A 27,469-nucleotide genomic window follows, 5' to 3' on the forward strand; every position below is an offset into this window, starting at 1 on the left:
TGCGTTCTAGCACAGATCACAAAATAGGAAAGTCCTCCCCAAACACACACATGTACATGATATTTATAATAATTTACCCATCAAGAAACACATCATCCTCTTTGCTTGTGACTGTTCTCGCCCCTCCCTGTTGGTAGTAGACCCAGGAGCTGCAAGGAAGTTTTTCGGGCTTTACACAATACCACTTTTCTCTAGTACCAGGATCTATAAACTCACACAACACCCCATTCAACTTGTAAATATTACACTCTGTGATTTCCTCCTTTCCATTCTCCTGGAAACTTCCTTGAAAGTAGATTTTGTCTGGCCTGGTTTTCCTGAATGTCTTGAGGATCTGGATGGCCTCGATAGTGTACACGAGATGGACAGAGATCTCCAAGTCTCCAGGCCAGAGCAGCAAGAAGATTACAGTATATGTCCCATTCTTGTGGTCCTTCACGAACCCTGTCACACCAGCTTTCAGTTTTGGGGAATGGAGTTTGGCTTGGAAGTAATCTCCTCCATAACTCTTTGATCTATTTAGGTAGTCTCTCGTAGTTACCAGCAACTCCAGGGTCTCTCCTACTGAATAGTTGGCTCTGGGATTCAGGATCCGATAGTCACAGTTCTGAGGACTTGTAGACAAGTTGAAACTTGGTGTCCCTTGGGAATCTGGCCATGCTATCAACTCCTTCAGCATCTTCACTTCCTCAGAGTCTTCCCAAGCAGTTGTCGTGGCTGGGGGCCGAGTGGTGAAAGGGACCTGTTTCCCAGTATTTATCCTGGGATGAAAGCGAAGTATCAGTTTCCACTCAATCATCAGAAATCTGGAAAATATCTAGGAAAAGAGAAAAATGTTTAAATGAGACTATGTGAACATCAGCCTCTGCACCAACTTGGGACAATCATGGACAGTGGTGTAGTGAGGGGTGGAGGCACCCCTCCTTCCCCTGTACCTCTAGCTGTTCACTGCTGCGAGGAACCACTTCAAGGTGTTCCTCGCGACCCTGGCGACTCTCCCTCTGACATCGCTCCCTATGCAGACCACCTCCTTATTATGCCATTGGTCAAAGCACCTGAGAGCAGAGTATCCAGACTTGGGAACATTCATGAGCTCTTAACTGAGGCATGGAGCTGTTTAGATTGTGTCTCGGCTCCCTCTGCCTACACAAATGCTACCTTTCAGCAGAGTTATTTGTATTATGGCTGTCGTGATCTGTTGTTATTATATAATTATATAATTTATGTATTCAGTATTTGATAAACCCCCAGGTACATCTTGACTTTTAAAACTATGCAGACTAATACCCCGGCATTCACAAATAGACAACTGATCCCTTATGACCCTCCCCGAACTTTAAGATCAGCCTCACAGCATTCCCTTAATGTCCCATCCCTAAAGATAATTGGTACTCGTCAAACTCTCATTTTCTCAGTCATCGCCCCTTTAATTTGGAACTCTCTCCCTCTATACCTCAGAGCTGAACAAAACTTGCAGAAATTTAAAAGCAGCCTAAACTGCTTACTCTTTAAAGATGCCTATAACTGATTATTTTACATACGTACTTATTTAACTTGTCCCCCCTTTCCTATTGTATATTCCTCATATGTAGTCTTTCTAAGAAATTGTAGTTCTTCCCTTTTTCCCCAATGTTTTCATGTCATGTTTGTTTAGTCGGTGTATGTCTAATTCTAATTATTTAAAATGTTTGTCTCCCAGCTATTTTAAATTACTATGTACAACACTTTGTACCTTTGGATAAGCGTTTAATCAAAATTTAAATAAACTATGAAACTATGTCATAAGGTTATAATAGAAACAACAACAAAAGAATCAAAGACATGAAAAACATACAAATGGCAGACCTTCCAAGTCTCCTGCTTCCATTTTTGCAGCCCTTCTCCCACCTTCCTGCCGACAATCTTCGATCTCCTGCTGAGTTGCCTTTCAGTGCCACAGTATCAGGAAAGACCTTCTATAAGGTCATTTCCTGCTGCCGCTAGTCCTGGGGCAGCAGGAAATGACCTTTCATGAAGGCCTCTGTTGCCATGGCAGAGGCAATGCCTTTTGCTGATTGGTGAATCAGCTGGGCCAGGGGCGGAGAAACAAATGGGGATGGGAAGGTCTGGGAGGAGTGATGGGCAGATCTGGGCTGAGCACACCTGACTCTGCCGTTGAGTGGGGCAGTCCACCCTAGCAGCTCTGAAATGGAGGTATAACAACATCATCAACCAAAGACAGACAATGCAACTAAATAAAGTTACTGTAAATATAGAGTGGCCAATATTCAAAGTGATTTAAATGGCCAGGAAAAGCTCCTGGGCATTTAAATCTCATGTCTGGTGGCAACCAGGGAAATTCACTGAACAAAGCTGCTGAATATCTCCCCATCCACCCATGCCAAAACTAGCTAGTTTGTGGCAACCTAGCTCATAGGAGCCGGAATAGGGGGGGTTGGGCATAGCCTCACCAAAAATTGCTGGTGGCAACAGGACCGACAGTGAATGGAGGAGTGTGTGGCGCGGTGGTTGGAGCTACAGCCTCGGGACCCTGGGGTTGTGGGTTCAAATCCCATGCTGCTCCTTGTGACCCTGGGCAAGTCACTCAGTCCTCCATAGCCCCAGGTACGTTAGATAGATTGTGAGCCCACCAGAACAGAAAGGGAAAATGCTTGAGTACCTGATTGTAAAAACCGCTTAGATAACCTTGATAGGCGGTATATAAAAATCCTAATAATAATAATAAATTTGAATACACAGGCGGCACTCATGGAAGCGGCATCTTCCTGCCGGCCAGCTCACCTGCCGCAAACCATCCCCCTGCCATCTACTCCTCTCTCTCACCCCACCAAACATTGCTGGGCGGAAGAGCCAATTCTCAGTGCCGCCCTGCTGTTGGCATCTTCTATCCACTGCTCGCCCCTTCTGACAACTTCCTGTTTCCGCTGGGGTGGGTAGTGGAGAGAAGTTGCCGGCAGCCGCAAGGCAGCATTGAGAATCATTTCCTCCACCCAGCAACATTTACAAGCAATGTAAAGTCGACAGGGGTGGGGTGAGAGAGAGGAGTGGATGGCGGGGAATGGTTTGTGGCAGAGAGAGCCAACTAGCAGGTAAGCTGGCCGGCAGGAAGATGCAGCTTCCACAAGAGTGCTGCCTGGTGCCGCCAGATTTGGGAGAGGGGTAGAAGGTAATGAGGAAGCAATATAGGACTTGGGAGAGGGAGAGATGTTGGATTCAAATGAGGGAAGGTGGGAAAGGGGAGGAGGGTAAGATGTCAGATTTGCGAGGGACAGGGATGACAGAGAGGGTAGAAGGATCACAGGGAGAGGGGGGTAGAAGGGGTACAATGAGAGATGTATTTGGAGGACGACAGGGGAGTAAGAGAGGGAGAGAAGGACATGGGGGAAGGCAGAGGGGGGATCAGTGAGAAATGGTAGAAGGGGTGAAAAGGAGGGAGAGATGGATGTGGAGGGGTAAAATGGAGAGAGAGATAGATTTAGTGAAGAGGGCAAAATGTGGAAAGGAAAGGAGATTCAGGAGAGGAAGCAGAAGGGGGAGGAAAGATGGACTACTCAGGGAGAGTAGAGGAGGAAAAGGAGAGATGGAGAGGGAAAGGCAGAGGGGATATGGACTGGAGGCTGGATGGGGGTTGGGAGGAGATGTCACACTTGGGAGGAGGTAGTAGAAGGGCAGAAACGAGAGATGTTGGAACTTGTGGGAGGGGAAGAGAAAGAAAGACAAAGGAAATGCTGGGTTACAAGGGTGGAGTAAGCAAGATGGAGGGGAGATGCTTGAAATGGTGGATCCATGTGGGAGAGTTGTCAAGGAGATGCATGAGCAGAATGAATATATTAGGATAGAAATGTGGTAATGGGAAGCAGATAAAAGGGAATAAGAGGATGAGAAATGTGAAAGCTAGGGGGTGAGAGAAGGAGAGAGAAATTTGATTAGATAAAAAGTGAAAAGGTATAAAGCAATGTTCCCTCTAAGCTGCGTGGCCGTACACCTTTTGGTAGTGGGTCACGCAGCCAGCATACCAGGACCTCTGGCCATACTCTGCTGCTGCTGCTTTGTGAAGAAAGAAGTGTGGCTGGAAGGAAGTGAGAGGCTTACTAGGATGTCTTAGAGCCAGATAGAACACAGGTATACCCTTGGGAGGGAGCATAAACTTGGAACAAGGAAGGGAGGGAGAGGTGTGTTGGGTCACAAAGAGAGGGATAGAGGGAGAGGGGTGCATTGGGACAGAAGGGAGGGGAAGGGCACATTGAGACAAGAAAGGGAGTATGAACTTATGACAAAGGAGGGAGGGGCATGAACTTGGGGCACAGAAGGGAACGTGTTGGGACTGTGACCAGTCAGGCTCCGGGCCTGCCAAGGTCACTATGAAAGTGGGATGAAAGGGTGCCAAGAAGCCCAAAAAGGGGATTGCCAAAGCTAGCTCCCAGTACCAATCTGCCCCGCTTGAGGATGCCACGGACCCAGAATGGGGAGGGGGGGAAGAGGAAACCCTGCACAATTATTACCATACCATCCACGCAGCAGGGTAGGAACATAGATTTTTAACCTAGTCCTAGGAAAAGGGAAGAAGACTATTGCTCTACTGTCCACCGGGGGAGCCAGAGAGAAGCCCAGGTGAGAGCAAGCTCAGCTAGAGCAGGGCATGGCTCCCCTCTTGAAAGGCCAGTAGATGCTAACAAGCTACTAGGCAGGTTAGGGAGGAAGCCCAGGTCTCTCCCTAAAGAAGAGCTTCCCAGCTCAAGCATGGGTAATACCTGTGACCCCATGGAAGTGGAAGAGGCTGGAAGAGGCTTCCACTTCAGAGTTGGAAGCAGACCAGGAGTTACCAATGGAGTTACAAGGAGAGCTGGTCCCTGAGGGCTTGGAAGTGGCTCCTGAGCCAATGGAATTAGGCTTGGGAACCCTTTACAAAGCCTGAGCTGAGGAACTGTGAGTTTTTTTGTGGTTACTATTTTGGGCTGAGTTTGTGTTTTTTGTTAGCCTGGGACATTGACTGTTTGAACTGTGAGGTTTTTGTTTCTTTACTGTTTTGTTCTCTGCACATTTTTGGTTAAGAAGCTGAGAGTGCCTTTTTGTGGGGAGAAGTTTGCCAACACCTGGGAAGGATTTTGAAAAGCTGTTTTGTGCTTTTGCAGGCAAACTTGAGGCACTCCCTTATTCCCAGCAGTGTTAAAAGATATCCTGGAGGCTTTGCTATTTAAAACTGTTTTGAGTGTTTGGTGCCGCATAGCAGAGAACTGAACTCTTTTGCAACCTGCTAAGGAGCAGGTTTCAGAAGCCTTGTTGTAAGAAGCTCTGTGGAGAATAAAACCACAGAGAGGATTATTGGCATTTGGGAGAGAAAATCCTGAACTCACCCAGAGTTTTCCTTTTGGGTATTTTTCCTTTGTGTTTTGCAAGTTGCATTATTTGTTTTGAATTTTGCTATTCTGACATTAAATTTACCAGTGTGAACTACATCCTGGAACTTTGTGGATGGGTTTTTCTTTTCTTTGATTATAATTTACAGTGTCTGCAGAGTGACTCCATACTGGGTCACACGCCGGTGCAGTTTTTAACTGTAACCACTAGGGGCACTGAGGAGTCCCGTGGCTAGGCACTAGTTCCGGTTACAGGACACAGAAGGGAGAGAGGGGGCACAAATTTGGGACACGGGAGGGAGAGAGGGGGCATGACCCTTAGACATAGGATGGATGGAGGGAATAGAAAGTGAGAATTGAACAGGAGAAAAAGAGATGGTGTACATGGGGAAAGGAAGAAAAAGGAGAATTGTTGGGAGGGAGAGAATTGTTGGACATGGTGGTGGGAAAGGAGTGAGGCTGAGAGAGAGAAATGTTGGTTGTGGTGGAGAGGGAAAAGTGGGACAGATAGAAAGGGATGCAAGAGGGAGGAATGTTGGACATGCATGGTGGTGGAGGGAATGGAGGAAAAGATGTGGCATGGTGCTGGAGAGGGGTGATAGAAGGAGAAATGTTGGACATGGGACTGGTGGGCAGGGGCAAAAAATGTTGCACAAAGTTTGGGGGATAAGAGAGGGAGAAATGTTGGATGTGGCAGTAAAGGGAGTTGGAGAAAGGCACCCTGGATCCCTCCCTCCTTCTCTTTCTTCCTACTCCTTTTGCAGCAAGGGAGGGAATGAGAGAGAGATGGTGGACAGTGAAAGAGAGGGACACGTTGCATATAGGGGTGGAGGAGAAAGGAAAAAATGCTGTGCAGGGGTGGGGAGGGGAAAATGACTGCCTTGTGTAGTTTAATTTTCTGGTTACCATTATGTATTGTTAATAAGATTATATTGTGTGTACAGTATATGAAAAATGAATGGAAGAAATGGCATTTACAAGTATTCTTATTACGGGGCGGAGCGATTAGTGATTTTTATTCCGCCATTACCTTGCGGTTCAAGGAAGATTACAGAAGAGGATTTCTGGATATGTCCAGAGGTGTTACAGAGTTGAGCGGGTTGCTTCAGAGGATTGAAATGTTTCATACGGTGTTAGTTAGTCTTCATGGATTTCTTGAATAGTAGGGTTTTTATTTCTTTTCTGAAAGTTTTGTAGTCTGGGGTCGTGATCAGTAGATTGGAGAGTTGGTGGTCTAGTTTTGCTGCCTGTGTGGCTAGAAGGCCATCGTACAGTTTGGGGTTTTTTCTGTTTGATGTCTCTGATTGGAGGATATGTGAATGGTGTCTGGGTTCTCCTGTGTCTGGTTGTGGTAGTTTGGATTAGGCTGGGCTGTCACCATTTATGGATTTAAATAATAGACAGTAGAATTTAAATAATATTCTTGCTATAATTGGGAGCCAGTGAGAGTCGAGGTATGCCTCAGTGATGTGGTCTTGTTTTCTTAGTGAATAGATTAGTCTCAGGGCTGTGTTTTTTGTACTGTTTGTAGTTGTTTTGTCATTGTTGCAGGGCAGGGGAGATATAGGATGTTGCAGTAGTCAAGGAAACCTAGAATTAGGGACTGGACCATGAGCTGGAATTGTTTTCTGTCGATGAATTTTCAAACTTGCCTTAGGTTTCTCATGAATGAATGATTTCTGTATTGTTTTGTTGTTTTGTGGTTGCATGGTGCAGCATCTGTCTATCGTCATTCCCAGAATGGGTTGAATGGGGTATGTGATTGAGTTTATTACTAGGTTTGTTATGGTTGGGGTTTTTATTTTTTTCAAGAAGTATGAATTTTGTTTTGTCTGGCTTCAGTTTTAGTTTGTGGTCTGTCATCCATGTTGCCACTGTTTCTAGAGTTCTGTGTAGTGTGTCTGTCATGGTAGGCGTGGGTTAAGCCTATTTTGTCTAGGCAGGTGCCGAGGGATGCAATGTAGAGATTGAAGAGTGTTGGGGATAATGGTGATACAGGGGTTGGACCAGGGTTCTGATTTTTCTTTGTTTGTTTGACTCTGTAGGTCCTGGATTGTAGGAATCCTTGAAACCATGTGTGTACTTTGCCTGTGATTCCTATTCTATCTAGTATTTGTAGCAGGATGTCATGGTCTACCAGGTCAAATGCTGTGGTGAGATCTAATTGAATAATCAGCATTTTTTTTTTTTTGCCTGTGCTGAGGTGTTATCTTGCTGTATCCAGAAGGGAGCCTAGTAGTGTCTCAGTGCTGAAGTTGGTTCTGAAATCTGAATCCAGACTGTGTAGGGTGGAGCAAATTGTGGTTTTATAGGTAATTGGTGAGGAGTTTAGTTACGAGGCCTTCCATTAGCTTGACATATAGTGGAATTGAGGCTATGGGTCTGTAGTTGGATGGTTGATCTGTTGCTCCTTTTGGGTCTTTTAAGATCTGGGTGATGATGATTTTGGAGAGGTCTTGTGGGCATCATCTGTGAGCATGGTTTGTATCCATTGCATAAGGAGAGTGTGGAGTTTTAAGCTGGAGATTTTTAATAGGTTTGGAGGGCATTGGTTGAGGTTGCAGGCTGCGTGGCTGTATTTTTTTATAGAGTTTGTTAAGGTTGGACCATTGTATTGTGAAGAAGTGGGACCAGGTTCTATCTGCTGCAGCTGATTCTTTTTCTGTGAGGGGCATTCTGATCTCTTCTAGGTGGGTTGGGGTTCCTGCGAAGTTTATCCTGGCATTTGTAATTTTGTTTTTAAAGATTCAGCTAAAAGGATGGCTGAAGGCGGAGTGTTGTCGTTTTTGGCTAGGTAGGGTTTGGTGTCTGTGAGTTCTTTTAGTAATTGGAATAATTATTTTGTGTCTTGGGTTTCTATGCCTATTTGATTTGTGTAATATGTCTTTCTTTTTTCTTTTAGTTTTATACTGCTCCCGCCGTATCCATGGGGTTAGGGGCAGAGCCGGCCCACGAATATTAAAAAAGCGTGAATAATATTCGGGCCGTCTCTGCCCCACTCCCCCGCTTCCCTCTGGCATTCCTTAAGCCTTACCTGATGGTGTAGCGGGTTTTCAGGGCAGGAGCGATCTTCCTACACTCCTGTCCCATGCAGATCACTCATGGGAAATGGCTGCCGTGAGCTCCCGTCAGATGAGAAGCTTCCGCCCACACAAGCACGCGACTGCACAAACACTCCGGCGGCTTTTAACAAGTCTGAAACCTTAAAACATGCTGAGAAGGTAAGGGGGAGGGAGGGAGATGCACGGACTGCGCGAGGGGTGCCAAAGGACAGTGAGGTGGTGAGATGGAAGGGAGGATGCTGCGAGGACGGGGCGGTGAAGGGGATGGTGGTCCGGTGACCGGGCAGTGACGGGGACAGATTTTTTCCCCGTGTCATTCTCTAATAAGATCCATCTCTAAATTACTTGAGCTGTCCTCTTCGATCACCCTGATTCACTTGTTAGTGATCTCCTGCATTACAAGAAAAGAAATAAGGCATCTTCAGATCATTCAAAATACCGCTGTAAAAATCATATTTAACGCAAGAAAATTAAACCACGTTTCTCCCTTATTATACAAAGCATATTAGCTTACAGTGGAGCACAGAATTAGCTACAAAATCTTGCAATTAACATTTAAAACTCATCAAAATAATCAACCCGAATTTATAGACAGATTCCTTATTCATAAGAACATAAGAATTGCCATCTCCGGATCAGACCCTGGGTCCATCAAGTCCGGTGATCCGCACATGCGGAGGCCCCACCAGGTGTACCCTGGCATAGTTTTAGTTCCCAAATTACTGTATGCTTCTCAAGGGAGATGTGCATCTAATTTACCCTTACCCGTATCACTCTATGCCACTCTTAAGGAGATGTGCATCTAGTTTACTCTTAAATCCTGTAATGGTGGATTCTGCAATTACTTCCTCTTGGAGAGCATTCCAGGTGTCCACCACTCGCTGCGTGAAACAGAACTTCCTGATATTGAAACAGAACTTCCTGATATTCGTCCTGGACCTGTCCCCCCCTCAGCTTCAGTCTATGTCCTCTTGTCCGTGTCACATTGGACATTGTAAATAACTGCTTTCCCTGCTCTATTTTGTCGAAACCTTTCAGTATTTTGAAGGTCTCGATCAGATCCCCTCGCAGTCTCCTCTTCTCAAGGGAGAACAACCCCAGTCTCCTAAGTCGTTCCTCGTAGTCCAGGTTCTCCATACCTTTCACTAGCTTCATTGCTCATCTCTGCACCCTCTCTAGCAGTTTTATATCCTTCTTTAGGTATGGAGACCAATGCTGGACGCACTATTCCAGGTGCGGTCTGACCATAGCTCTGTAGAGCAATATTATAACTTCCTCTGATCTGCTAGTAATTCCCTTCTTTATCATGCCTAGCATTCTATTTGCTTTCTTCACCGCTGCCGCACATTGTGCCGACGGTTTCAGGGTCCTATCTATCAGTACACCCAGGTCCATTTCCTGTTCGGTCTTTCCCAGGGTTACACCTGACATACTATACTTGTGATCTTTATTTTTTCTGCCTAAAAGCATCATTTTGCATTTTTCCACATTAAACTTCAACTGCCATTTATATGCCCACTTTTCCAATTGATTCAAGTCGCTCTGGAGTCCCTCGCTGTCCTTCTGCGATCTGATTGCCCGGCATAGCTTTGTGTCATCTGCAAACTTGATGATTTCACTGGATGTTCCTTCTTCTAGGTCATTTATGAAAATATTAAATAAGATGGGTCCAAGTACCAAGCCCTGGGGTACACCGCTAGTCACTTTTTCCCATTCCAAGAACTTCCCATTTATGCCCACTTTCTGTTTTCTGTTCTCTAGCCATTTGCCTATCCATCTTAGTATATCTCCCTCTATTTCATGGCCTTGTAGTTTCCTGAGAAGTCTTACATGTGGAACCTTGTCAAACGCTTTCTGAAAGTCCAAGTATACAATATCCACTGGTTCTCCACTATCAATTTGTCTGTTCACTGTCTCAAAAAATTGAAGTAGGTTCGTCAAACATGATTTCCCTTTCCTGAGCCCATGTTGACTGGCTGTCATCAGGTCATGTGCGTCTAGGTGCCGGACTATGCTATCTTTGATCAGTGCCTCAACCATCTTTCTAGGGACAGACGTGAGACTCACAGGTCTGTAGCTACCTGGCACTCCTCTCGATCCTTTTTAAAATATCGGCGTGACGTTCGCTATCTTCTAGTCATCCGGTATCTGTCCTGTTTTGATTGACAGGTTGGCAAGTTTTTTTGCAATAATTCTCCGATTTCAGTTCTTTTAGAACTCTTGGATGAATTTTGTCCGGTCCAGGAGATTTATAACTTTTAAGTTTGTCGATCTGGTGGTAAATCTGGTCCAAGTCCACATCTACTGTGGTGAGGCTGTCCTGTACGACTCCCTTGAACACTTTCACTGTGTCAGATATTGTTGCGGTGTCTTCCTTTGCAAAGAAGGAATTCAGTCTGTCTGCAATTTGTTTGTCGTCCTTGACATACCCTTTTCCTCCCAAGTCATTCAGCGGTCCCACCACCTCCCGTGTGGGTTTTTTTCCCTTTTACATATCTAAAAGAGGGCTTGAAATTTTTGGCTTCTTGCGCTATTTTCTCCTCGTAGACCTTTTTGGCAACCTTCAACGCCTTGTGACATTTTTTTCTGATCATATCTATGTTTGTTCCAAGCTTCAGATGTTTTTTGTGCGTTTCCACATCTTAAAGGAGTCCTTCTTTTCATTTATGGCTTCCTTCACCTCTTTGGTAAGCCACGCCGGCTCTCTTTGCCTTTTGGCTTTCTTTACTTTGGACATCCATGGAATGTAGAGGCTTTGAGGGGCATAATAAAAAAAAACGTCTAAGTCCCCTTTTGGCCTAAGGCCTTTAAATGTTGAAAGTAGATGCAGGGAAAATGTCCATTATAAAAAAAAACGTTTGAATGGAAGCTAATGCAGGGGTAACGTGGTCGCAAATGCCTAGGTTTTTCAGGAGGCGTATTGCAGCATTTTGCACCCTTTTGGAGGCGGGAGACAGTTTTGGTAGGCAGGCCCACTAGTAGTATTTTGCAATAGTCTAAGTGGGATAGTACTAAAGCTTCTGAGAAGTATGCACGTATGGCTTTTAGCTGGCAGAGGTAGTAGAAGGAGGATGATACTAGTTTGGATACGTGATATGTCATTGATAAGTTTGAGTCGAGAGTTTCTCCTAGGCTGCGGACGTTATCCTTGGGTATAAGGGTGTTTGTGCCCCAGGAAAAGGACGGACGGGGGTATAAGCAAAGATCTTTCTTTCCCATGGGAAAGCTGCGTCAGTCTTTTACTGAATCCTACGGAATCATCACTACACCTTCTCTTCTCAAGTCATGACTCAATGGGCGAATATGATGACTACTCCTATCTTGGATATAAATTGGAAATTATTCTGGTCTAAAATCAATCTACTACTTTCATCCAGATTCTCACAATCTCTATATTTCATCATAAGGCAGGCTGTCTAGACTCCCTTCCGAATGTGGAAGGCTAAACTGAGACCTGGTCTAAATGCTGGCACTGTCTCAGTGCTGATGGAACCCTTGATCACATGTTGTTCCAATGTAGTACTATTCAACCTTTTTGGTCTCGCATATGGAATACCATTAAAGATATTACATCTTATAATTCTGACCTAACTTTTGACATAGTAATCGTTTGCTCTCAACATCCAAGCTATACCAACTCGGATTGCCCTCCAAAACTGATTGGCTCTGTTTGCAACTGCCATCATGTATATCCTCAAGAACTGGAAATTGGCCTCCTTGTTAGATTACACTTTCTGGTGGAATTCGCTTTGTCTCTATAACAAATATGATAAATATTGTGACAGGGAAGCTCCTATCATGGGTTCAAAATCTGCTTTAAACCCTACCACTAAAGAAAATGTGCTTATTCCTAAGCCAAGGAACCGGCCCATTAACTCTGTTCCCAGTGCTAAGATCAGACAGGCAGGGCAAAACAGAGAAGGGATGGCAGAGAAGAACAGACTACCTAGTTCCAAGCTCCTATAATTCCTTTTATAAATCATCTGTTCATTCTCAGGTGAAACCTCTGGTCAGGCAATCTGACACAGCAAGGGTTAATGAAAGGGGTGAAGCTGACAGGCAAAATGTGCTTAGAGCACAAGTTAAAGTTTCACAGCAGGAGAAATCCAAGCCAGCTGGGAACACAGACAATCAGGAACCTGGAGTGAAGGACATTCCTCACAGAACAGGGAACAGAAGGCTAGAAGCTCTGTCTTACTTCTGCAAGGAAATCTCCTGTCCCAAAGCACAGCCATGCTGACAAAACTTTGCTTCCCAAGCAAAGGCTACTTAGAAGGGAAAAGTTCCTTGAGCAAAGCAAGCCAAAAGCTGTTCCAGAGGATAGCTTGTATCCAGTTTCAGAGAGTGAGGAATCTCTTATGGAGGTAGGGGGGAGATGTCTTTGAGGGGAATGAAATCGACTGCAGCCCAGAAGCCCTAGACTATATGTCTGAATGCAGCATGAGTCAGTAAGGTACTGTGTGGGGGAAAGGAATGAAAGTGTGTTGTATAATAATGGTCTAAAGTACTTCAAAGCAACATTTCTGTCCTCATGAGGATACTTTAGAAGGCATGAGTGTTTGATGTGTGACTGTGAGGATTGGTTAGCAACAGAAATTAAACCAAACTCCCTGTATGCAAGCAAAGCATAATGAGTAGGGAAGGGGTTAAAGCTAGCAAACGTTAGAAGGAGAAATAAAGCCCGGAGTTGATTCAGTGACCTGATATTTCACATCCCTGATAGTGGGAACTTTTGGGAGGGGATTCTTAGACCATTAAAACAAGGGTGGATGGTTCCTAGCTCACTGCCCAGAAATAAGAAGGGTCAGTAGAATATTCATACTTCAGGCAATCAGGTAGGGAGAACTTCCTGAAGAAACAGTGGGCTCAATACAATATTTGTGCCAAGCCTAAAAAGAGTGGAGCTAAACGCTTGTATATAAGTTCTTGAAACCAGAACGCTGCCAGGAACTGTGCAAAGCAGGGCAGCAGAACTGTGAGCAAGAAACCCTATTTAAAGGGAAATGTTTTGGGCTTTTTTTCTTTTCTGAATGATGCAAAAAGTGGCTGCAAAAGGAGAACTTTGTTTGTGATAAATCTTTTCCAAGCATCATCAACCGGTGTGGCTGTATTAGAACTAGTGCAAGCTGAACGGGGCAGCAGAGAGGCAGGGCGACAGTGTGCAGGGTTTTTTCAGGGCTGCAGGACTGGGATTTCAGGGTGGCAGAGAGCAGGAAAGGATGTGAGCAACTGGTCCTTAGCAGTCGCTTCTTTTTTGATCGGCCAGCCCAGTTGGAGTTCCTGACTTTATTTAGTGAATCGAGGCCCTTCTTACTTTGCATACTGTTTCCCCTTATTTGCATATTGTGACCAAGCAGATGTAAGCCCGACCCAAGCTTTAGCTGAAATAAAAAACCCCAGGGTTAAACTAGAAACCCGGCAGAGAAAGTCCAGGATCTGGGAAGATGAAGGTGAGGAAGATAATAGGAATCACCACCAGGGGAGCTCTAGAGGTCCCTGGTCGTCAGCTGACACTGCTAGGTCAGGACACTCCCCAAGAGTAGAAAAGCCAACAGTGGCTTTCAAACAAGGCAACAGGTTAGGGAGGAAGTTTGTGCCTTGCCTCCCTAGGGTGCTTCCCAAGCCAAACAGGGTCAATGGTCCTGTCCCTATGGAATGGAGTGAAGTTGAGCCAGCAGGGGACTTGTCCAGGCTCAGGGAAGAGCCTATGGATTTTGAAGAAACCCGTGCTGCTGTGGAAGTTGATTACCCTGAAAGAATGCAGGTGGACTTAGCTTGTTGCCACAAACTGTGAGTGGAATTTACAGTGAAATGTTTGGGTAGGGTTTTGTTTTTTTGCCATATAACACACGAGTTGAGAATTACTGTGAAAAGCTTGGAGAGGCGGGGAGAGGTTTGCTTCCAGCTGGGTGGGAATTTTGTAAAGCTGTTTTTTTGCTTTAAATTGCAAACCTAGAGCTATCTCCTTCTTCCTGGCAGTTGTCTCAAACCTGCCAGAGGCTTGTTTTTTTTTCTTTGGTTGAAGCACTGTTGTTTTGCAAAGCAGTGCACTGGACTGTGTGTTGTGCTGCTACCCAAATGACTTGAAAGTTTTGGACTGACAAAGAGAAGCTGAGTTTTCAGCCTGAGTTTGGGTTGAACTTTATTTTTCCTTGTTTTGGACATGTTTTGGGACTGTTAGTTTGGCCATTGCCATTGATATCACTGCTGATGAACGACTTACCTGTATATCGATCCAGAGTAAAGCTGAAAGATATTTTCAACCATTTGATTAAGTTTTTTTTTTGTTGTTTTGTATTTGAACTCCAATCCAGCCTGCAGGGTGACTCCGGTCCGGGTCACACGCAAAAAGTACTGTGTTTGTAGTCACCTGTATCTTGGCCTTGCCTGTGTTAGGCTAAAGTGGTGACCACAATATGCGGATTGGGTGCAGGAGGAAGGTTAGTGAATCGGGTCGCAAAATGGTCAGGACACGATCGGTGGGTTTAGTAATCTAGCCCTTAGCTTACCCAAGGCAGCAGTAAGTTCAATCATTCATCATTAGTGGGTTAACAAGATTTTCAGTGAAGCATACTCTGCTAATGCAACATAAAACGAGCACCCCCATATCCATAATGCAGAGTTACTGTAGCAAAATATAGATGATGCCAGGAAATGCAAGCAAAGCTACTAGCAGGCATTTCATTAAATGGAGTGTGTGAAAACTTCACCGCAGAGAGAGGCACTTTGTGTAAAAACAGGGCTTAATTAACTAGGAAAAACTGCAGTGTTGATCAAGAGGTGATAAGTGCGTTAAGCAAGCCAGCAATTATACTAAATACAGCAATTAGGGTAAGCATGTCAATTATATATAGAGACATAAATCATGCAATCAAGTCTACAGAAGGACCAACGTGACTAAAAAAAAGTAATAGGCAGAGAAGAGTCCTGCATATCAATTATGCTAGACATTCAATTATTCAGAGCGAAAGAAAGCAGTCAATAAAGGGCTAGCTTCACTAAAGACACCGATTGTGTCCCGACCACTTTGCGACCCCAATCTGATTCACTAACCTTCCTCCCATACCCAATCTGATCCGCGCATGCAAATGAGGGGAAATGGCATGCAAATGTAGGCAGGCAGCGATTCACCCCCCCAAAAAAAAGAGGAACACTGACTGGGCTGACCGATCCCAAAACAAGCGACTGCTGAGGACTAGTCGCACACGTCCTTGCCAACTCTCCTTCTCCATTGCCGCCCTGAAATTCCAGCCAACTTCTACCAGCCCTGCTGTTCTGCCCTGCTCTCTGTCCCGAGTAAAGCATCTCCTGTTCTCTGCCCAGACTCTTCTCTGCCGCGATTCTCCTGCAAGAGCTCTCTGCTCCCTGCTGCGATTTTCCTGCAAAAGCCGTCTGCCGCAATTCTGCTTGCCGCCCCTTGCTCTCTGCTCCAACCCTTGCTAGGTTGATGATGGTCCTATAATGGGTCCATTATAGGATGGCTTGGGTTTCAGTCCGGGATTGGGAAAAGGAAATGCCGTCTACGCTGATCTCCTAGGCCAATCCTTTAGAGGAACTTAGAAATTAACTTGGGGGACACGGGAGTACAGTTAATAACTGGAGGGGGATTTATTGTTTCCTTTGAGGAAGATGGGAACTTTAGCCACCATTGTATTTTAAGAGGTTTGGATGCCCCGACTCTTCTCTGCCCCGCTCTCTAGCTCCTGCCTTCCCTGCAGTATGAGCCCATGGTTTTAACCCACTTTAAACCTGCGGGTTAAAACCACGGGCTCGCGAGTAAAAGTAGATGGTCTGCGCACGTGTTGGGATCGCTGGAGAGCGATCCATGTAGTCGGTGGGGGGCGTGTCTACGATCACCCTCATTTGCATCGCCCCCATTTGTGAATCTGTCGGCCTGCCTCAGATCATCCACGGAGCGGACAGGATAGGGCAGGTTAGTGAATCTAGGCCTAAGTTTGCAGAAGGTCTGGCAGGCTGAAAAAGTAACAAAGAAAGAGAAATCCTATACTTCAATTACGTTGAACATATCAATTATGCAGAAAGAGATAAAAAGAGATAAATTAAGCCTGCAGGAGGTCCGGCAGGTCAGAGAAAGTGGCATACAAATGAGAATCTTATTCTGGGAGACTCCAGGGAAGCCCTGCAAATCAATGCAGAGCTATAACAGTGTGATTTCCACGTGGATGTGAGTCTAGGCAGTAGCGGTGCCACATTTTTTTATGCCTTGTCCATGGGAGTAGGATTGGGCAGCTTCAGGAATTCTTCTACTTTCTTAGAATCTATAAAATCTTTGGTGGAATTACGATAGGTGATGTGGAGTCTTGCAGGGTAGAAGATACCGAAGCGAGCCCCCATCTCCTTTAATTGTGGACGGTATGTCAAAAGTTACGGGCTTCAGCCGTACATTTACTGAGGTTAGACCGGAATAACAATGTGCTACCATCAAGCTTAACCAGAGCATTAGCTCTGGCTTTCTGCATAATCTGAATCAATTGTATGTACCTCAATATCTTGATAATTATTGGGCCGCAAATATTTTTCAGACACCGACCTCGTAGCAGGCATTCAATTTCAAAGTCTCTGTCAAATGTTATGTCTAGCACTTTGGGGATCAGTTTTTCAACAAACTTAATGATATCAGAGCCTTCTTGACTTTCGGGGACACCTAAGATCCTTAAATTATTTCTTCTCGCTCAATTGCTAGCATCGTCAAATTCCTGTTCAAACAAGTTTCAAGTTTTATTAAGGTTTGTTATCTACGCAATATCATATACTTCAATGCGTATAACATTTTTTAAAAAAGGAGGACAAAACAAAACGTTATCTTCTTACTCCATGGACAAGCAGGATGAGTCAGCCACATGTTGGTGATGTCATCTGATGCTCCCAATCTGGATTCACTCTCCTAGAGCTCAGAGTAAGGCTTTTGGGGAAAAGCCCCCTCTGAGCATCTGCAGGTTGCTCTAAATAGGATTGTGGTAGCCCTTGTGCTCCTCAGTTTAAATTATCTGCCATACCCAACGGCTGGATCAACTGCTCACCAGCAACCAAAAACCAAAAGAATGCTAGAGCAAAAAAAGAAAATACCACTGCAAAACCGGGTTTTAAGCAATGCCCAAGCTGCAGAAGAAAAACAAGCTCAATGGACCCCCATGCGCTCTGTGTCCGTTGCCTCGGAGAAGCCCATCTCATAGCCGCCTGCCCCCAGTGCCTCCAGATGTCCCCGAGAGCACACAGAAAGCAGTTGAACTCCCTGCATGTGGCGTCGGAAGAGCTGCGAAGAAAAACTAAAAAATCAAACATCTGGATTCCCCCCACTTCAGCGCTGCCGGGGACCCCAGCAACCAAAGCAGCACTCACACAACTAGTATGGGCAGAAGCACAGCAAGCAAACCCGACATCCCCAGCTCACCTCCTGCACCAGGATCCTCATCCAGCGCCACACAAACTGATCCTGTGGCTTGCCTGTAACAGACAATGCCTCCCCAACGGCCGATCCACTGATTGAGCCACAAATGGGAATTCTGCAGGCAGGGGCAATGGACGAGGGTCTTCCATCCTCTCCGCCAGACCCCCTCTTGGCGCCATCATGGAGCAGCATGGTATCAGCATGATGCCATGCTGCCTGCAGCCCAGGAAGTTCTCCAGCCTCGATCTCATCGTTGGATGATGCCTCAGAGCCTGCCTCCACCCCCTTAAAGGCACAGCTACAGGAAACCTGGCTCCAGCCCCTTAAAGGCACTGTTACAGAAAACCAACAGAGTGGATCACTTACAGTTCACTACATACAGGCAAAGAAGAAGGAATCGCTATAGAACAACCTCTTCATCTTCCTCCTCCTCCTTACCGGTACACTGCAGGAGTCAGATACGAGGTCACCAAACCGCGCATTGCTTAATGGAAGGACCAGTGGTGAGTGACCACCTTGTCCCACCCAGACCAACCTCCCAGCTGCCAACGCTGCGGGCAAACACCAACAATTCCTTGAACTTTTAAAAAAATTCATCAATCAACACTTCCCAGGACAGTGGATGCAACTACATGATCCATCGAACAGTACGGACCAGGGGCATCAGCCGCCCGCCACATCATGGCTTCATGCTGTAACTACCCCATCACGGTCGCCTCCCATGAACAGCTTCACCTCAGAAAAGAACAGCGAACCCTACCTGGAGACGATATATCATCGCAGAAAAGCCTGTGTATACCCGGGGAGATGCAACAAGAAAACAGGGGAAACAAAACCACAAATTCAAACACAAAAAGACAAAGTGGAATTGTCCCAATCAGAATGGTGAGCACTGAAAAAGTGTCCTTCAACTCATCTGATGAATGCAAATATCTTTATTGATTCAATATCTTGTATATATATCCAAAGACTCAACGACCCGACATGTACATATTTCGGCCCAACCGGCCTGCCTCAGGAGTCTACAAATGTATACATGGATATATATGTTAAAAACAACATCTATTACATTAATAAAGACATGTTAACTCAAATATGAATAAACAAACAGCAAAGAATAAACATAACTGCTCAAAAAATGGACGTATAGTTTCATTAACTTATAATAAACAAATCCAAAGCAATCACAGGGGCTGATACATACTATATGTTGTATACCATTACAACTGATACATAGTGATTAAAAATAATATTAGTAAAAAAATATTATTAAAAAATTCCCATATAGAGGATTAAAATACCATAGCTGTAAACAAACATATATAATCATATTAAAACAGCTACCATCTAAAAGATTATATATATGGGAATAAGTTATAAAAACATATAAATAACTTAAGAAACATGACAAATATATATTGGAGTAAGGCTAAGCACACTATGTAATTGTATGTAAAAAGAGTTAAAGTTATTACTGACAAATTAGCCATTAAAAACATAAGTTTGAAGAGGAGGAGATAATAAATATGTGCTATATTAACCTTTTAAAGGATTTTAATATAAACAATGAAAATGAATAGATAATAATCTGTGTGCGATATACCTTATGAGCCTTTAAAGGTTGTATAGGAAACTCACATGGGATACAAAGTATCACACACTCTACAAAACGAGTACTAAAATAAAAGCAATAAACATAGTTAAAAAGTATCATTAATGAATAGTGCCAACAATCAATAATAGGCATGGCTTAAAAACGTGGTTACTAACAACTGAAAGTGATTATACCCGTAAGACCACCAATTAAGACAGCCAAACCAAAAAATGCTGACAAACCGAAAAAACCAACAAAAGGAAAAGCAATCAAATGTAGGGGGAAGGATAATAAAAAAACAAAAAACAGCAGCAGTGTGAAAACCACCGAAGTGTATCTATCTTAATTGGATAAACAAAGCATAAAGCAATTGATGGACCAAATATGAAAAAAAAATATATTATATTGGAACCAGCATAGTATAACAAATCACATTGGGTTAAGGTGAAACCCACAACACAAAAGGATATAAAAGGAACAAAAATATACAAAGAACAAGCAAAAAGGCCCAGCAGGGTGTAATTAGACTCATTTGGGTAAAAATAGCGGCTGGATAAAATAAATTAAAAATACACCCGCCGTAAGGCATGGGACAAAAATGATGAAAAAAACAAAAACAAAACAAGCTAAAAACTGAAACCTGAGGCCCAACAGAGTTTGACAAATTACATTGGAATGAAAGTGAGGACCGCGGCACCAAAAGTAAATACTATAAAAAAAACAATCTAAAATGCGAAGGCTAGAGCATGGCGGCCCAGCGGGGTGTGACTAGCCACATTGAAGTGAGATGAAAACCATGGTGCAAAATAAAATGTTGAAAATAATGATACAACCCCATAAACTACAAAATAAAAAGCAGCTGGACTTATACTCTGGATGATGGATAGCAGTAAAGCATCACAAACGTGTTGTTAGCTCGAAAAAGAGAAGGGCCACAGCTGAGTTTAAATGTATGACCGGAGTGAACGTGTTGACGTCACCAAATCTGAATGATTGGCCAACGTGGACATGTGACAAACGTAAAAACATCAATGGACATGACAACTCTAAAAAACGATAGGTCTTCACATAAAAACTACATAATAAAAGTGTTTTAAAAAACACCGGAAGGGTAAAACCAACACAATATTCAGAAAATCATAATTGAATAGCATGACAAATAAACTTAAATGGGGCACTTCTAAAATAAACGTAAATGGAAATGAATGAAAAATGGGTACAAATGCTCAGAAATAAAAGGGAAGGAAAGATAGGGGAGGGGGGGAAGAAGGGAGAGGGGAGGGATGGGAGGGGGAGGAAGGAGGAGGAGAGGGGAAAGGGGGAAGGAAAAGGGAGGGAAAAGTAGAAAGGAAGGAGAAGGAAAGGGGCGGGTGGAGGAGAAGGAAAAAGGGGGGAGGGGGGATGAGAGAGAGGAAGGGGGAGAGGGAAGGGGGAGGGGGGAGTGGGGAGGATGGGAGGGAGGGGAAGAGGGGGTAAGAGAGGAAGGGGCAAGGGGGGAGGGGAAGGGAATGAAGGAGGGGGAAGGGAGAGGAGGGGGAGGGGGGATTGAAAAAACACCCATCAAGGGGTATGCATGAAATAGTATGTTAAAAAATACTAATTGGAGCAGAAATAACTATGTCAAAAAAATTATATATGGCTCTAATAAAAAACTACATAAATGGTCTCAAATCAAGTTCCATATTTAAACCATATGGACTGATTGTATTATAATTATGAATGAAATGCTGTTCTTCTCTCATAAGTAAAATATCAGAATCTCCCCCTCTTCACTTTGTTTTGATCTTTTTCAGAACAAAAAATCTCAAATCATCAATACAATGGCTATTTTCATACCAATGTTCTACAATCGGTGCAGATTGTACATTCCTACTAATGCAACTCCTATGTTCTATCATTCTTGTCTTGACCATATGTTTAGTTTTGCCAATATACCATTTATGGGCATGGGCATATAATAGCATAAATGACCTGAGAAGTCTGACAATCACTATTTTCTCTCAATTTGATATTAACTCCAGTGACAGGGTGTTCATAACTCTCAATATTCATACTATGTTTGCATATTGAACAATGTCCACAAGGTGTATGGCTACCATGACTAATATTATTTAATAATGGTTCAGGCAGAGTAGAGGGCACCAACATATTCCTGTTTCTAGAAAAAGCTATTGTTGGTGTAATCTTCTCAAAACACTCATGAGTTTGTAATATATGCCAATTTTTCTTAATACTTTGTATATCATGAGAGAGATGAGAGAATCTGAGAGTGCACACTAATTCTGGTTTGGGTCTAGTCGAAACCTGATTTAGCAAATCAACCCTATATTTCATTTGAGCCTTTTGACGACATTCAATAACACATTTTTCTGGGTAACCTCTTGCTATAAAGTTATTTGTCATCAATGGTGCTTGTCGTTCAAATTCATCCATATCAGTATACAATCTACGTAATCTTAAGAACTGAAAATAAGGAAGGTTCTTTTTTAAACTTTTGTTATGAAAGCTAGTGAAATGCAGATAAGTGTTTCTGTCTGTATTCTTCTTATATATGGTTGTTTACAGACCATATTCTGTTTTATAAATCTGAATGTCCAAAAATGAAATGGACTGGTCATTGTATTCCATCTTAAATTTTAAGTTAACGTCACATGTGTTCAACCATTGGTGAAAACTAAATAATGCATCACTGCTACCTCTCCATAGTATAAATACATCGTCAATGTATCTCTTATAGAGGACAATGTTCTCTTGAAAAGAATGCGATCCTAAAAAATTCTCTTCAAAATCTGCTACATAAAGATTTGCAGTGTCAGGAGCCATAGAAGACCCCATAGCTGTACCCTTAATTTGTTGAAAAAACTTCCCTTGAAAACAGAAGTAATTATTCATCAATGCCATACTTGCTAATGTTAAAATGAAATGGTTTGGGACCCTTCTATGTGTTTCCCTCCCTCTAAGTGTTTTTTCTATGATACCTAATGCTGATAACTGAGGGATGTTTGTATACAAAGACTCTATATCCATAGTAACCAAAATGATATCAGAGAGAATCCCTTCATATTGTTCAATAATATTAATCATATCGGAAGAATCTCTGATATATGATTTGATACATGGGACAAAAGGTCTTAGAAAAAAAATCAACAAATTTTGACAGTGGTTCTGATTGAACCATTCCCTGAAATAATTGGACGCCCAGGAGGATTTGTACATGATTTATGTATCTTATGTAACATATAGATAGTAGGAATCGTAGGGTGATCAACCGTTAAAAATAAACTTTCTTTCATTATAATGCACCCTGCTCCTTTGGCTATTGAAATCAAAGAATCAATCTCTGCCTTGAGTTGTACAGTGGGATCTTCATTCAATTGAACATAATAAGTTTGATCAAACACCTGTCTCTCTACTTCTGTAACGTAAAGCAACCGGTCCATGATAACAATTCCACCCCCTTTGTCCGTTGGTTTGATAACTATGTCAGTGTTATCTCTAAGATCTTTAATTGCCGAAAATTCACTTTTAGATAGATTATAAAATAACTTCTTTCTATGATCCCTTTCCAAAGTTGCAATGTCATGTAAAACACATTGATAAAAAGCTTCAATGAGCGGATCTACAGGCCCCGGGGGCTCCATCTAGACACCGGTTTCAAAACTGACAAATCTACTTGAGATGGACTATTTGAAAAAAAGTGTGTGATTTGAAGTTTTCTTTGAAACCTAAATAGGTCTATTTTAGTTTGAAGTGAATCATATGGCAGACAGAACAAAAGATAAACTTTTTCGTAAAACATCCTCCTGGGTCTTAGATAGACAAAAACCTTATATATTAAAAATAGGGATCTCTTCTGTATGATCTGTGTTTAATAATTTACACTGCCTCTGCTTCTTCCTCTTTCTCTGCTTGGATAAAAAGACCTGCCTTGGTACTGGTAACGTGGGAAGTACCTGCCTTGCTGATAAAAAGGTGGATGTCCTCTCATCGGTATGCCTTGATATTTCATTGGTGACCTGGCTGTGCATAGATTGGACAACTTGCCCTTAAATCCTGGAATGGTGGTTTCCTCCACAACCTCTTCTGGGAGAGCGTTCCAGGCATTCACCACTCGCTGTGTGAAGCAGAACTTTCTGACATTTGTCCTGGCCCTGTCCCCCCACAGCTTCAGTTCATGACCTCTTGTCCGAGTCACCTTCGACAATGTGAATAAAGTTTTTTCCTGCTCTATTTTGTCGAATCCTTTCAGTATTTTAAAAGTCTCTATCAGATCCCCTTGCAGTCTCCTCTTCTCGAGGGTGAATAATCCTAGTTTTCTGAGGCAATCTTTGTAGCTCAAATTCTCCATACCTTTTACTAGCTTCGTCGCTCGCCTCTGCACCCTCTTCAGTAATATTATATCCTTCTTTAGGTGCCGATGCACCCTGCTCTGGGGAAAACCTTTTTGAAGATAAAGTGAAAGAAACAGTAGATACAATGAAAGAACAATGCACAACTCTCCAAACCCTTTCCTCAGATGGCTGGGTAAAACCTCTCAATTACCCAAACAACAAGACTTGTCCAATTAATTATCTTCAATCTGAAATCAATTCTTAGGTTAACTGTGCTCTCGGATGCCTGCGCTGTAAAATCATAAAAGATTTCCTCTACAATCTGTGCAGGACAAGGGTATCTTTCATTGAGCTCAGTACCTATTAAAAGAAAAGTGCTAATACTTTGTGCTTCAAACTTATATAAAGTGCTTTTGTGCAAGATTAATAACTGAAACCGGCACTTATCTCTTTATGACTTTAGTGCCAGTATCGTTGTTGTAGCAATAGGAAACTTAAGCCCAACGGGTAATCGAGCGATTTAGTTGACTGTTTCCATTGTGTAGTAATTCAGTCGGTAAAACCTCTGCCATCAAGGTGACAGCACCTTAATGAGCATCGATGACACCATACCACAAGGCGATATGACAACCAGCAAAACCTACAAATATATAATGCCCCCCTATCAGCACAGACAGTGACCACGGGAGCACAAACAACAAAAGCCAGCCGCAGCCGCCTCCACAAAACCTGGGCCCAGCTTATGACTCCTCAACGACGGTCGGGGAGCCGCCTCTCAGCCTTCCTCGGAATATGGAAAAACATGGATAAATGGGTGCTGCACATCATAAAAAAAGGATACCACATCAGATCCACACCTATCCCCATCCAACCCCCCAGTAAAAGAAAGGGCCATAGAGCCTCAACCTAGGCTCATCCACAGGGAAATACAGGCTCTCCAAGCAAGAGCAATAGAACCAGTGCCGAAACTACAACACAACCAAGGTTTCTATTCCCGCTACTTTTTCATTCCAAAAAAATCTGGAGGCTTCAGACCCATCCTAGACTTGAGGAAACTCAACAAGTATGTCCTCAAAGAAAAAGTCCTCATGCACTCCATAGGAACCATTCTACCGCTGATTCAAAAAATGACTGGCTGGCATCACTGGACATTCAAGATGCATTTGACTTGGTTGACCACGCCATTCTACTAGACTGTCCGACATCTATTGGAATCTCAAGTCATGTTCTCAATTGGTTCCATGGATTTCTGACAAAAAGAACCTACAAGGTGTTCAAGGACGACACTACCTCCTACAGCTGGGACTACCCCTGTGGGGTCCCACAAGGCTCCCCCTTGTCCCCCACCCTAGGAAACCTCCCACAGAGTTTAAAACTCAAATTCTTCATCTACGCGGACGACATCACCATAATCATTCCGCTCTCTTACTTTACCTCAGAGCTACTAAACTCGCTATCTTTCACCCTAAATCAGATCTAACTTTGGATGACAGCGTTTAGACTAAAGCTAAACCCAGAAAAAACTAAATTCTTCTTAGTATCCCCAAACGACAAAATCAAGGAAACTGCGCTACATGTCAATGGACTAGACTACTGTATTAAGCAATCCTTAAAAATACTAGGAGTCACTTTAGACAAGCATCTCACACTGGAGAAACACACTGACCTAGTGTTTAAGAAAAGTATCTCGGTGCTCTGGAAACTCCGCACCATTAAGAAATACTTTGATGACACCTCCTTTCGTCTGCTGGTCCAATCTTCTATTCTTAGTGTCCTGGATTACTGTAACATCATTTATCTAGGCGCCTTCAAGAAAATCACCAGGAAGCTGAGATTGGTCCAAAATACCGCCATCCGCCTCATCTTTGGCTTGAAGAAATGGGAACACATATCCCCAAGTTGCACTGGCTGCCGTTTGAATCCAGAGTTCTATTTAAGTTCTCTTGCATCTGCTACAAAACTGTATCTGGTATGTCACCAGATTATCTTTACCCCCACTTCAACCTGAACTACAATAATAAGAGCTCCCGCAGAATAACTCTGTTCGTTTTTCCCTCATTGAAATCGTGTCATCTTAAAAGATTCCTCGAACGAACCTTCTCTTTTCAAGCGGCCAAACTAAACTCATGGCTCGCTCAAATTATACTTGACACTTTTTCATACCTCCACTTTAGAAAAAAGCTCAAAACTCTACTTTTCAATGGACCAAATCCTTAATGCTCCCCACTTCCGCCTTACGTTTCCTTTCTCCACTTTAGAAAACAGATCAAAACTCTTCTTTGCAACAGACCAAACCCTTAACGCTCCCCATCCCCTCCTTAACGCTTCCCACCTCTTCCTTTACTTTTTACGCTCCCTCCCCCCACCCTTCTAAGATTGTTGCTCCCCCCTTTCATCTAATACGCTTTGCTCCCCCTTCTCTTAAATTCAATTGTATTCTCTTACCGTACACACTGTATGTGCTCTGTATATAGCCCTTCCCTCACCTAAATTGTTAATGTAAACTAGTTTGACTCTATGATTGCTTTGTTATGCTCTTTAATTTCAACCGCACTGTATGTAATTCATCTATCTGTTGTGAACCGCCTAGAACTCCCTGAGTATGGCGGTATATAAAATAAATTATTATTATTATTATTTACTTGCACATACCATTGCACCCCTCCAAAAGAAAACTACTACGGTTCAGGATACTGACACAGCACTTCCAATACAGAGTGCTACCATTTGGACTCTCCTCCACGCCATGAGTAGTCACAAAAGGTGTCGCAGTAGCAGTCACCCACCTCCACAAGAAAGCCATATGCATGTTTCCCTACCTCAATGATTGGCTGTTGGTGGGGCCATCGAGCAGGGAGACTGCCACAGCAGTCGACACCACAATATCTCTCCTTGGGCTTCCTCCTAAACACCAAAATACCAAGCTACAACCAACCCAGTCACTAAAATTCATCATTGCAAGGATCTGCATGCCACTCAATGCAGCTTTTCTACTCCAAGCAAGAGCAGAGGCAATCCTGGCACTGATGCAGTGCATATCAACAGCGTGTACGGTCACAGCAAGGACAATATTCTGCCTCCTGGTCCATCAGGTGGCCTCAATCCACATTGTCTCACTAGCAAAGCTACACAAGCGTCACCTCCGAAAAAACTGGAACCAACACAACCAAACTCTCACAAGATCACCATAGACTAGAGCGTCAATGACACACTCAAATGGTGAACACACCAGCGGAACCGTTGTAAAGGCAAGCTGCTCCAGCAACCCCAGCACCAGCTGACTCTGACCACAGACACCTCCAAACAGGGTTGGGGGGGCCCACATGTTCCATTTGAGGACCAAGGGCCCGTGGTCATCATCTGAGGCCAAACAACACATCAATCTCCTGGAGCTCAAGGTAATTGGGAATGCCCTACAAGTCTTTGCTCCATGGATCACCAACAAGATCATACTAGTCCAAACAGACAACCAGGTAGCAATGTTCTATATCAACAAACAAGGGGGCACGGGTTCCTTTGAACTCTTCAGAGAGACCCTCAAGATATGGAATTTTGCCCTGGAAAACAACATCAGTATCCAGGCCACCGACCTCCCAGGCCTCAACAATGCCCTAGCAGACAGCCTCGGCCACAAATTGGACCCTCATGAATGTTTCCTCCACCCGGCGGTGGCCCGGGATCTCTTTCACAAGTGGGGCCTCCCAAAAATGGACCTT

At 43.6% G+C, this 27,469-nt stretch overlaps 1 protein-coding gene across 1 annotated transcript in view; it reads right to left on the reverse strand.

Annotated features, from left to right (window-relative positions):
* Positions 1 to 27,469, reverse strand: part of LOC117349765 (NXPE family member 3-like) — a 102,536-nt gene that overhangs the window by 38,462 nt on the left and 36,605 nt on the right. The window contains exon 2 of the mRNA XM_033923356.1: positions 78 to 817. Within this exon, the coding sequence (XP_033779247.1) occupies positions 78 to 817 (740 nt within the window). The remainder of the gene's footprint in view (positions 1 to 77; positions 818 to 27,469) is intronic.

Source organism: Geotrypetes seraphini, chromosome 16 (genome assembly GCF_902459505.1).
Source record: "Geotrypetes seraphini chromosome 16, aGeoSer1.1, whole genome shotgun sequence".
NCBI lineage: Eukaryota > Metazoa > Chordata > Amphibia > Gymnophiona > Dermophiidae > Geotrypetes > Geotrypetes seraphini.